Source organism: Pogonomyrmex barbatus, unplaced genomic scaffold (genome assembly GCF_055798465.1).
Source record: "Pogonomyrmex barbatus isolate J1 unplaced genomic scaffold, ASM5579846v1 scaffold16, whole genome shotgun sequence".
Lineage (NCBI taxonomy): Eukaryota > Metazoa > Arthropoda > Insecta > Hymenoptera > Formicidae > Pogonomyrmex > Pogonomyrmex barbatus.
Window position 1 is genome coordinate 5,736,598 of NW_028297112.1, and position 13,793 is coordinate 5,750,390.

Below are 13,793 nucleotides of genomic sequence, written 5' to 3' on the forward strand. Positions count from 1 at the left end.
GATCATAATTGCATTCAATAGTTCAATAATTAATTGAGCTAGTAATCATATTAAATCCGATATGACATACAATCTATCGCGTCATAAATATCTAGTTAAGTGCTAGAAGATAATTATGAAAATGTCCGTGTGATAATACGATAGATGAGGAAACAAATATTACAACTAGAAAAAATTTAATTGGTAAAAATGTCTACATTTTTTTATTATAATAACAATTTCATTTTGATATTCTTTGCATTGTTTTGAAAATCGCTTTAATTTGCTTTGCAAAATTGATAAATAAGTAAATAAATTGTTTTAATTTTACTTATACAGAAAAACAGAAATACCGAAATTCTAGATATAGACTATTCTGAAGTATGCTAATACTGTGATGATTCCGCAAGATCGAATGCAAAAGTCTGGAGGTTTAATTGATTTAAAAGACTACGAGTAACAAGAAATGTTGAAACGATTGTTTCGAGGCATGATTAATTTAAAGCGACTTCCAAGAGCCGGAGAGAACAGCAACATATCTATTGCAAGTTCATTTATAGTCTAAAACGTGTTTCTATGTGCAATGTGCATTGGAATCGATCGAATCGCAATATCGGTTTGCGTTGACGATGGTTGCGAACGAACGAACTGGTCGACGGCGCGATGCATCATTAATTCAATCTGTCAGCTAGAGTAAAAGGAACGGAACGACGTCACGAAGGAATGATGCACGCGATCACGGTTTGAAATGTCATACTCAAAGGATATTCGAATACGCGGTGTGTCTATATTTAACCAAAATCATGTAATCCCGAAATGAGACGAGACTGAGTGAGATGTCGACCGTAACGTTTGTATCCGGTAATTTCAATATGAGAAGTTTGCATGAATGTTGTTAGGTAAAGTGCGCGTAGACGTATCTGTAAAATTTATAGACTATATGATTTAAGTTATAATGATTTCAAAATTTATATATATATATATATATATATATATATATATATATATATTTATAAAATGCGACATGTTTTAGAGATTTTCGTAGAAATTCTTGTGTAATATTGTGAAGTGTCATAATTCCGCGGACTTCCTTCTCTTCGGATTTTCACTTCGGGTTTATGACAGCAAACGGAAGGTTGTCAAAGAGCCACTAATATCTACGGCTAGGTGTTAATGAGCTCAATCATCCGTATGATGTAGTGCAATGGTTTATGAAAGTGATGCATAGCCATCGGACGTCCATAAGTGTATGCTTCATCACGCTTAATCAAAATGCTTTCATCTGCTGACCATTACTACAAAAACGTGAATGGATGCGCTCTATATCGATTTTTAAAATTTTTTCTGCAGTTGGAATATCGCTTTGTATGTATTATTTATATCTTTTCTATTTTTTTATTTTTTTTTCTATTTTCTTATCTCTTAAAAATTATTAATAGAAACAACAAACAAAGAATAAAACAAATAAGAACTAAGTGCAGTAAGCAGAACGTACAAACATTAATTTAAAAAAAAAAAACTTAATAAATCTTGAACATTTCGATCAATTTAATCATCTTCAGTAATAGTCATATTCAAGACGGTTTCTGGTTTGGCTCCTATTTGCTTTATTCTTTGTTTATATTAATACATCAGAGCTTTATAATTTACTTATTATAGTTAATATAAACTAATAAACATATAACAATAATAATAATGAAACTTATATTTTTATTTTCGTATTATTTTGATCTTAATTACATATAATAGAAATAAATTTTTCTTTAATATCTTTGGAACATAAATTCCCTTAAAAAATTGATATCCATCAATTAAGTAATTAATTCAAATACACTTTTTTTCCAAGTAAAAGAAGGTCATCTAACGTGTTTCATGATTCTTATCGCGAAAAGTAACACGTCCTTCTAATTGCAAATAGTATTGATCGTTGATGTACGCTAACAATGCATGAAAATGATACGAGAGCTATAGGGAGTCACGTACTATAACTGTGTCGTTAATAACGCTATTAGTCGAGACACTGTCACGTTAGTAACTGATTAATAGCCAACAGAAGACAGTCTCTTCTCTTTCCTCTTTACTCAACTCAACTCGCTTGCCTGCATCATGCCAAACTTTACTCTTCTATCGTAAGAGATACATCTCTCTCCTTTTTTACAACTGTAACATTTTCTCATTATCGTTATCATAATTGATTTGTATCATTTAAAAAATTTTGCTCAAATTATTTTGAAAAATAATTAAGATTTTTAGGAAAAATGACACTTTAGGAAAAATATATACATATAATATATTTTCAAAAAATCCGAAATTCAAATGTTATACATTTTGTTTTAATATCAGAATGTTTAAATATCTAAAATTAAATATCTAATATCTTAAATATCTAATAACATGTTTATGAAATATTTAAGCTTTATTATAATTGAATATCTCAGTAATAATTTCCAACTTAAAAATGAAGATATTTTCAATCCATATGACAAGTATGTTAAGGCTGACATATACTTTTATTTTTGTTGCTTTTATATGCGTACTCGATTCATAAGTAGTTCATATTTTATTCATGTAAAATGAAAAATCCTTTCTATTCGGCATTTATAAAATGGAAATACGAAAGCAATTTTTTGTGACAAAATGTCTGTTTTTAGAATTTTTAGAAATGTTTACAAGAAAAGAGATAAACTATGTGCAAATTAATTTACACAATAATATTATTAAAAGAAAGATTATATGTAATCCAATGTAAAACTTGAAATCAGATTGAGAAAAATTAAATGATAGAATAATTATATGCAATATGCATATAATAATATATGTATACATAATATTTACGTTTTTTTTTCAAGAAATAATATATTTCCACGAATTTTAATACAGCAATATTTAAATGTTAACATTTATAAATCACTGAATATGATGTCACTGATAAATTAAAAGCTTCAAAAATAGAGATCAGATTATATTGATGAATTATTTTGAAAAGTATACAAAACGTACAAATGTAGATGTAATTTAAAATTCTTGTTACCATTCATGCAAAATATAAGGTCAATCTATTTCAGTTAAAATTTGAAAACATTCAAAAAAATAATAAAAATGGTAAATATATAAAAATATAATATATAAAATATATAAAAATGGTACAATAAATACAATAAAAATGGTAAAACAGATTTATAATTTTAATATTTATTAAATTTATGAAAAAAAGTCTTAAAATAAAAATTAGGAAAAATTTAACAATTTTTTCTAATTTCTGTGCAATATATTAATTTTTTTCTTAATTTTTTAGTCAAAAGAATAATTTTATACTTTTTGCTTTTCTTTTGAAAAAATAATAATTTTATTAATATATTTTCGTTTGTAAAAATTAATATTTTAATTTTTATGAGAGATTTGTTTGCTTTCACTTGTCATAACAAAATCTTTCAACTTTTATTTCATAGAAGAGTGCCATTATTGTAGTAGCTCAGCTTTCTCTGAAATTAACGAAATTCTTTTTCTTGAGGCTTTTCTTCTCAAGTAACTCATTTTACTAAAGTTCGCCCCAAGGATCTCGTTTAGTATTTCGTACGCTTTCGGAAAAACTTTTTGCAGAGAATGGCAAGACTAGAGAGCATCCCAGTTGAAAGCACAAGAAGTTTATTCATCAATTGAGACTCTGCATTACGTTTTCCATTTCTCTAATATTGCATGCCAAATGAAAACTATGAGATATCTTGAAAACATGCCAAATAATTAAGAAATCTTCTCTCTCTAAGAAAACATAATTTTAATGTAATGTGTTGTGTCTTTAAAAGCTTGAAACATCGACTTAATATTAGATAATAATATATCAAATCGATAAAATATAGTGCTGAACGATTGACTAATATCATATCATATATTGACAAATTTCGATGTCAATTCAAAAATATATTTCTTTAATGAATTATTCTTAAAAGAGTAGTAAAATTTTAAAATATTTTATTACTTCAATATTACAACTTTGATTCAACTATACATTTCAACTATACATAGGTGTAAATCAAAATATATCACTCCTTCAATATTCAGTTAAGTTCATTAAAATGTTATTAATGTAATTTAATATTTTATTTTAATATTGATAATAACTAGGGCAATTTTTCATTATTTTTGTACAAAGTTAAAACATTTACATTTATTATTACATTTACATTTACATTTACATCTTTTTATTATTTACATTTACATTTACATTACATTTACATTTACATTTACATATACAATAATTTCTTTCAATTTAATAATTCTTTTATTAAAGTGATATTTTATAGAATAATTTATAGGATAATTTTTTCTAATAATTGAAATAATATTTAATTCAATTTCAATTTTATTTAACAATTTTTTTATGTACATACTATGCATGCACTTGACATCATTTTGCTTTTTTTGAAAAGATAATTTTTTAATTATATCATTTTTTTAGTATATATATTTATAGGCATTATTTATTTATTTAGTATTTAGTATATATATTTATAGAATTTAAAAATTGTCTAATATTTGCATTCTGTAGGTGTATAAAATTAAGAATGCATGTGAGTGTAAAAATGTGAATGTATGAAAATCGGTTGCGTACAAATATAAAATTGTATATATTCGGATGTATGAAAATAGAGTATGAAGATATAGGTGTCTAAACATTTGAAATTGTGAGACAGCAAATGTGTGGGCGTATGGAGATAGAGTATATACATGTAGACCCATAACTGCATGAGAGAATGAGTGTGAGTGTATAGGGAGTGGGTAGAGATGTAAATGCAAACATGTAAGAGTGTGAAATAGCAGATGTGTAGGCGTATAAGTATATATGCATAGATAATGTGATTATGTGAAAAAGCGTGAATGTGTGCAACTGTGCAAGGTATATAGGAAAGTGGAGATATAGAAGTATAGGTGTGTAAACGTGTAAAACATGTGGGACTTTAGATGTGTAAGTAAAAGTGTAAGTATGCGTTTATAGTCAATCAAAAACTTGTTACCCATTATCGTCATTAAAGTCTATCTATCTAGTGATGCAAAAGTAATCATACGGAGACGATCAAGATGCTTTATAATAGGGAATTTATATATTCGATTTTATATTTATATTTATATTTTATATTTATATTTCAATTGTATATTGCAACTGGTTGATTGTATACTGTCAGTCTCATGCTTATAAGACATTGACGCATTTGACATGAGACACTGGCCTCTCAATTTCCTTCACGTCTAATTTATTAAATGATTGTAAAATTCTTTATAACAAAAGAGATTCACCGATAGCATCTACTATTTACGTAATTTCTAAAATTGTCTATTTTTAAAATAATTATGCCAGTAAATAACTGTGCATATAATTATAAGTGTTATTTTATAATTATAAAATATACTTATAATTATAAAAATAAAGAAAACTTAATAAAATAAAAATAAATAACACTTATACTTTGGTAGCAAGTTATGTGTTTAATATACATTCATTATTAGATACCCACAAGAACGAACATGTTGCGTGACGTATACTGCATGTACCGCACAACACAATGTAATTACACTTCAATTAATATATTAGTTCACTACTCACTCTTACTTTGAGTAAGAAGTTACACTGGATTCGCGGACGATCTGTAAATAAAGAAAGGATACAATTGTGTGCGCGTGACATGTATACTCATTTCTGAAATAATAATTAATTATTCGGGGATTTATTTTTATCAACCGTGCCGTTCGCATTTGATTAATAAATATCACAGGCATGAATTTTAATTGAAAAATATTCAGATCGGAAAATGTTATACTCTTCTTCGATTAAGAGCTTTAGTTATCACACATTTTGCGCAGTTTTTCAATTGTTTCAACAAAAATCATTGAAGATGTACGATTGAATCAAAGTAAATTCTTCGTACAACAAATCTAATAATCAGCTAGGCTAACATATAAAAGATAAACTTTGATATTTTAGACTTAAATATACTTTAATATTTAAATTTTTTAATTCATTATAAAATGCATTTTTTAGGGTTATTGCAAAATGGTTAAATAACATAATTAATAATCTAACGTTTATATATGTATCCTATATTGGATGTCTCATAGTTACTAACACATCTTTCATAGGCAGATAGATGGATTATATGGAAAATAAAAATTTTCTACCATTTTTCAATTTTCTCATAATAATTAAGATATTAATTTATAAGATCCGTAAATGCGCCCATGTGAAAAGACAGCCTAGCCTTATACACGTTTGTCACACGGCGAAATATTTTAAGATGTAATTTACAAATGTAATAGGCTATCCGTTTATAATATAAATGAATATCTCACTAATTATTACAAAAATCGCACTTCTCTATTTAGTATAATCCACCTATCTATGAAAGGTATGTCAATGAAACATTCTGTATATAATTATTTCACAATTAAAAGTTAAGCTTACATTATGTTATATGAGATGTAAGAAATCGTAATTATTACTATTGCAGATATAAAGTACAAATGTCATCAAAACATTAACTGGAAAGTTTTAGCATACGAAAGTTTTAGCATATCAAAATGTAAGGCGAAATAATTGTGAGATTCCCTGCGTATTATATTACTTAAACTATTATATTACTTAATTACTTGCAATAAATATTCATTACATTTCAGTAATCTAATAATAAAATCTTTAATAGATCTTCTAAGCATCGCATTTGTGATATCATATTCTATATATAAGAAAACGTAATTTGCAATCATACGCCAATTATTATTTCACGAAATTAAGAGTCACAACATCACTCAATCAACAAACAAGAAAGTCATATTATGATAAAATTAATTTACGTTATTGAAAATTTTAATTAATGTATAATACACATTACAAATATATAATAACTCATCAAAGTGTCTTGTCTTAACAAAATAAATATTTTTACAAATGTAACGTTACAAACATACTCTTATCAGTTTGTCAATATCATTAAATAGTGATATGAAAGTCATATAATCGAGCATTTTGTAATAAGATTATTATGAATTTCGATGTTCTTATCGCCACTTGTGGTTTCTATAGTATTGGCCATACTTCGGAATAGATAACTACAACGAAATAAAAAAAAATCTGCGATATGTGAAAATGCGTCTGATATACTATCATGTTATAAATGCAATGTATCGAAGCAATTCCACGATGGCATATTTTTATTACTTTTGCGTTACGTAATTAGTCAGGGAACATAAAATTTTTATATTTTTTTTACGCTTTCTCCTATAAAAAGCCATTTATTTCATTATTAATATTTATTCGTTTTTTTCCTAGCATCATCTCTTTCTCTTTCATTTTCAAAATATAAGATAACTGAAAATTAATTTTTTTGTATTGAACTTTTACTTTAAAAATAAGTTAAAAATTTCTTTTGGCAGAAAGTATATTTTTTTAATTACATTAAATAAATTTCTATCCTTCTTTAAGAGAAAGAGATTAATAAAATTTTAATATATTTTTAGAAAAGAAACGTATGGGAGAAGATAAATTTTAAGAGAAGATTAATTTTAATACAATAAAAAATATTAAAAGATTAAATATTAAATGAAAGTCGTTGGACAGATCATACATATAAGTATAATTATTAATAAATTTATAGCTTAAATAAATATAGAAACAGTTTTTAATGAAAAAAATCCACGAACTATTTGATTGTCGAATCATTCAATTTTTTCCGATTCTCTTCGGTTACGCCGTTACTGACCGTATTGCGATTTACGTGTGCGTATTACGCCTCATTTGCCAGTCGAATGCGGATGCAACGATCAGATAAATGCAGATAAATATGCATTCCGTGATGGGACGTGCTTCACGTACGTAAACAACAATGTACACGCGCCGTCCAGTTTTTGTAGTGATTACGATCCCAGCATTAAAACAGCAATCCCAGGATTAAAACCTGTAGGTTCAACATTAGTTCGTTGACATTCATGAATCGTTCGCAGCTTCAAGTGTTAAAACTTTTTCTGCAGGACGCGATATGTTTTAACGATATTCCTCACTAATCGTAATAAGTGATCCAGATGCCGACATATGTGTTGCGTGTTGTCTAAAAAAGTGTGTATAAAAACAATTTTCCACGTTCGATGCATTATATTCAATTATAAATGAAAATTTGTTTCAATGCAAAAATGTAAACGCCTCTTTTTGTGTTAAAAAAATTTTTATGAAAAATATACAATTTATACGCATTTTTATGAAAACTATACAATAGAATTTTAAAAATTTACAAAGAATTTGTGAAGTTTCCACATTATACTATAATAAAATAAAAATAAAAAATTTTTTTTAAATCGATCAAAATTTTAAAGTTTCTAAAACTAATTCCCCGATGAAGAACGTTGAAATGCGAAATAAGTTTAAAATTGAAATTATATCCTCAGAAACCTGTAGAGCTATGTAGAGCTTTTTGGACTAATTGACTCAAATTCGAAATTGATCCTAAAATAAACTCTGAGTCACGAATCAATGCATTTGCAAGTTATCTATATTGGAGTAGGTTTGCCCAAATGCTTTTTGAAGATCTATATTGATCTATATTTTTTTAAAAACTTTTAAAAATATCACTCTAGGTACTTTTCTAGTTAGTTAGCTTATAATATAAAAATATTTTCGATCTTGTCACATATGATGCGAAAATGAGAAGAAAACTTGGTTACTATTGTACCAAAAAAAAAAACGCAAACTCATCTTACACGTGTCAACAATTTTATTATTCTCTTCTTCGTTTTATCTCGGGGCAAGCCGTAAGGCATGAAACCGATTTGTTATTTAAATTTTATATTTTCATGTTTCAACGTATGATCACGTCGCCAATAAATCTCAATTGTAGATTACTTTGCCATGAATAAAAAACACGTATTTATTATGTGATTCCATATAACTCGGAATTTAATGAAATATCTTTTTTATATTTCTCAGAATCAACTTGATGTTAAATTATTATTAATTATTTGCGCAACTATTAACTTGATCTAAAAGTTTTATTAATTTTACTTCATTGAACAGAATTGAATGTTTTATTTTTAAAAATTATAAAACACCTAAGATTTTGCCTGTCGAGCGATAACCATTATTATCCCATTGTTCTATTATCCCATTGTTTTATTTCTATCATACAAAGTTTTCATAATCCGACGTATTTAGATATTTTAAAAAGTATATATTTTTGAAAAAAATATTTTAAATTAAAATTACAATATCTCAAGGAAATTACAGGACTATAATATTGTTTTCTTCTGCAATTTGACTTATCGATGTTTTAATGTATCTCGTTATCCACACAAGCCAATAAACGAGAGCTGTTTATATCAAATGTTAAAGCTCTACTTACATGTCTCTTATGAATTTGAAGGAGTTTTACGTAATGATGACGTTTTTTCGTCTATTCTGTGATTATTTTATGGTGTCAAATATTATTATCTCGATAAACGATAATACTACCACGTGTTGGCTGTTTGACATTTCGTTATTGAGTTGCAGCTTTGCACTTTTAAACGTTAGTGCAGAAATAAGACGATAATACTTTGATAAAAAATCTTATACGTTTTATAAATTATATATAACATATGGCGTAATCGGAAGTTTAAAATAATTTTATTTATTGTCGTAATAAAATCATTATTAATAATATCTTAATGACAATTTTATTAATTGTAAATAATAGTTTCCTACTAAGAAAAAAATTATGTCATGATCAGTTTGTACTATGTGAATATATTATTTTCACAAAAAATAGTAATGGTAATGCAGAAAGAGAATATTGCAAGACGTAAACGTTATTTTTAAATACTAAGATTTATGATTATTTAACAAGAAATTTTTTTGATTAAACATATGATAAATATTCGCTTCTGTCTCTTTTTCAGACGTTCTGCGGTTGATACTTCTCCTATAAATTCACCCCCTCCTACTAATACAAAAGATATTTCTGATACTGAACAAGTATCCACGAATGCGCCAGGTCCATCAAAAATATTATCGAGTCCAGAATACATTCAAGAAGTACGCAAAGACAGCGCATTGTATCTCGAAGAGGGAGAAGGTGCGTTAAAGACTCTAACACAAAGTACTACAGAAGTTCTCCGAAGACAGAGCAGTGGTTATGTGAGTCATCGAGACAGCTTCGAGGATAACAGAAGAAACTCGACGACGAGCGGTGATACACAACAACAAGAGTCTCTTTCGAAGGACAGACACAAATCGAAACCTATAAGTCTTGGAGTCTTAATTAAGGATCTTGCTGGTAGAGTGAAAGAGGAGAATATTGAAGAGAACATTGAGAACGTTGAGCCATTTGCAGATACAGCGAAGGAGAGAATGCCGACGACAGAAGTACACAGAAACGTGACCTCCGGCCTCGACATGCCCAACGTAGAAGAGACAAAAGATGCGGTCAAAGAAAAAACCCTGCCACGACAGAAGAGTTTCGAAACTCAGGAGATCAATGATGGACTAACAACTCGTCTCAGTAAGTAAACTGCATTGTTACTGCAAGCAGTACGATCTGTTATCTAGAACGATATTGCTACAATGGACTATAGATTTTCAAGTTAGATAAAGCGAGTCTTGAAATTCATGGCAAGAGTTCACATAGTAAATTCACATAGAGAATTCACATAAAGAATTCACGTAGTAATGAAAGAGAAATATTGTGAGCAAAAGTTCAAGTGATATTTTAATAAAAATCGCCGATCTCCGAACTGGAAAATTTCCTCATAAAACCGGCTCTCATATCTAAATATTATTTTTTATTCAAAAGAGAATTATAATTTTATTACAGAATTATAATTTTATTACAGCCATCTTAAATTATAATGTTAAAAGCGATGATTATAACGTTAAAATTCATGATAAAAATTTTTGCAAAATACACTAAAATAGAAACATTTTTTTATAAAATAATTTTTGCACTCCATGAAACAGAATTTTACATTGTAAGATATATCGGAAACTCTTCTTTCGCTCTGTTAATTAATAAATAATCATATATCTAGAATTGAATTGAATCTCTATTTCAGCTCTCTTTCTGATACACCATTCATTCCTAAATATATTCTTAGAGTTATTTATTAATTACACAACAAAAAAAGAATTTTCAGTATGTTTTATAAATCTATTCTATCGAGCGCAAACATTTTATCGAAAAATGTTTCTATTTTAATGTATTTTGCAAGCATTTTCATCACATGTTTTCCGGCTTCTGACATCATAATTCAAGATGGTTACAGTGAGAAGCCTTGAGTTAAAATGTCATAAATTAATCACAGAATCGTAATAAGTATCTTAAGATAATCTTGAAGAACGGATGAATACCGGCCTTTAGGTATGAATTGTTAAAAGCATCTCTACTACTCTGATTTTGTTCAGATTTAGGATTGTAAATAATCACAACTCAATTTACCATATAAATATCACCCATTAATTCTAAAAATCTTTCACTTCTTTATCCTAATTTTAGCTGTTTTTTTTTTTCAAAACACGACTCAAATTTTGACTGCTTCTTTCCTTTTTCTCTTCTCTCCTTTTTTTCGTCTGTCTCCCGCTATCCCGTCTGTCTTTATTCTAATTCTTTTTCTTTTTCTCTCGAGTCGCGAAATTTTTGCTACTTATTTATATCTTACATAATTTACTTGCTATGTAACATAATTCAATATATTTTCTTTTCCCTCAATTCCGTTACATAATATTAAATGAAAAATGACACCAAATATATTTTTGAAATTAATTTGCCAAAATTTGATTATTAATATTTTATTAGGCGATCTGCAAGTGACGTCTATTTTCAAGAACCCCAAGATTTATATTCCGCTTAACAGCGGCAAAGATGTTTCAACAGACGAGGTAACTAAGATTCAACAAACGGTTGATACAGTCATCGATCATTCCAAGAGCAGTGATACAAATTTTAAGAGCGCACATGAAGCAAATGTGGAAACTATTATTGCCACAGATAACCGGACAACAGATTTGAGAAAATTATCTTTACCTGGTGAAGCGGGATCGAGTCAACTTGAAAAAGCCAATGTCATCTACAAATCTGTTCATTCCCGCCATTCTCACATCAGTCCTCATAAATCGCCGAGGAAATGCATCAGAGCGCTCAATAGGGAGTGTTCCGTTGATAGCCATGATAGTCAACAACAATTGAATCAATACAAAGTCTTGAACGAGATCGGAAAGGTAAGATTAAAATCCCATTTACTTAAATCTCTCTATTTAAAATCAAGAAAAAAAAATCATTCCTTTTATTTATATGTTTCTAAAAAAATTGTTAGTTTATACGTATAATATATTCACAGTCATTTAAACAAAAATCATTAATAATCATATTTCATTCGGAAAGAATCAATTTTGGAGTAATCAACAAATTTATATATAAAAACTAACATTACTTATTTACAATATTATATAATATTATTTATAAAATAATAAATTTATTTATAAGATAATAAATTAAAGGTGACTTTTCAATTGACAATTACGAATAAGTATGAAAATTGCGTGAATGCTAGAAATTTTATAGCAAGTAATTAATCTTGTTAGACGTAGAAAGAAACTTTTTAACCTGATCTAAAAAAATATTATAAATATTTTGCGCTAAATTAATTTCGTAATGGATAGTGACAATCTAATATTTTTCCAGTTATGTCCATGTATTAACAATCAAGCTGTATTCACAGATAAGAGGATGAATGTATCATGTCTTTCTCATTGAAGAGTGAAGCCATTTCATGGCATTCACGTATCAAATGAGAAATGATATGATTATCGATATCGAACACGGGCACTTCCTCGATAACCAATAACTCATACCGCGAATCATCATTTCCAGCAATTTCCCCTTCTGCCTATCCTTCGTTCTTATTAAGAAATAATTAACAAGCGCGCAGTTACGAATTATTGCCGGTAATCACGTTATATCGCACTCGATAACCAAATTGGCCACAAAAATGGCAGCTTGAACAACATAAAAATTATAAAAATCATCATTGCTTTTACTCTTATTTGTTTGATCATTATAATGTCGAGATATACTTATGAAATGAATAGAGATTGCTTGTTTTTTCCATCTATTGCCATATTAACTTGTTGACTTGTTGAGTTGTTGACTTGTTGACTTGTCTTCTCAGGAATTATTTATTTTATACTTCTTGCTAATGAATTCAATTTTTTTACAGAGTATATATTTTTTTATTTTTTACAGAGTATATATATATATATATATATATATATATATATATATTTATCTATTTATTTTGAGCTTGTACGTTTAACTGAACTTTTTTTAATTAATCCTTCAATTGATTAAATAAAAATTCGGAAACGATAAGTTAAATAATGAAAATCATTTTCATAGAAAAATTAAAATAATAAAAATAAACAGTTCTGAATAAACTCTACATAGAACAAAATAGATAGATAAACATGCTTCTGTATTTTAAAAGAACAGCAATTTCTGTTTAAGCAGCGCTTGAACATTTTTCTCGAATGAAAATGCACACAAATACTTTTCTTAAAATGAAAATGCGATACTTCCAATATAGCCTAACTGAATTCAAAATAGACGCAAGAAAGAGAACAAAACAGCAATAACTTCGCACTTTGCTATAATTGAATGAAAAGTGCAAAGTTTTCAGCTATTAAAAGTTTATAGCGCGTGATCTTCGCATCAGGAATTCCAAAGATTGTTTCTTGAGAGAGAAAGAAAGAAAAAGAGAGGGACGAGAAAGAGGGAGAATAAAGTATTTTTTACGAATAAGGGCAAATG

The 13,793-nt window shown here is 27.6% G+C and overlaps 1 protein-coding gene across 3 annotated transcripts in view; it reads left to right on the top strand.

Annotated features, from left to right (window-relative positions):
• Nucleotides 1-13,793, top strand: part of LOC105430886 (calcium/calmodulin-dependent protein kinase kinase 1) — a 55,539-nt gene that overhangs the window by 23,630 nt on the left and 18,116 nt on the right. For 2 of the 3 annotated variants that reach the window (XM_011644652.3, XM_011644653.3), the window contains 2 exons: nt 9,892-10,493; nt 11,784-12,205. In XM_011644652.3, coding sequence (XP_011642954.2) covers nt 9,892-10,493; nt 11,784-12,205 — 1,024 coding nt within the window. The remainder of the gene's footprint in view (nt 1-9,891; nt 10,494-11,783; nt 12,206-13,793) is intronic. The other variant, XM_089074072.1, reaches the window with a different exon arrangement.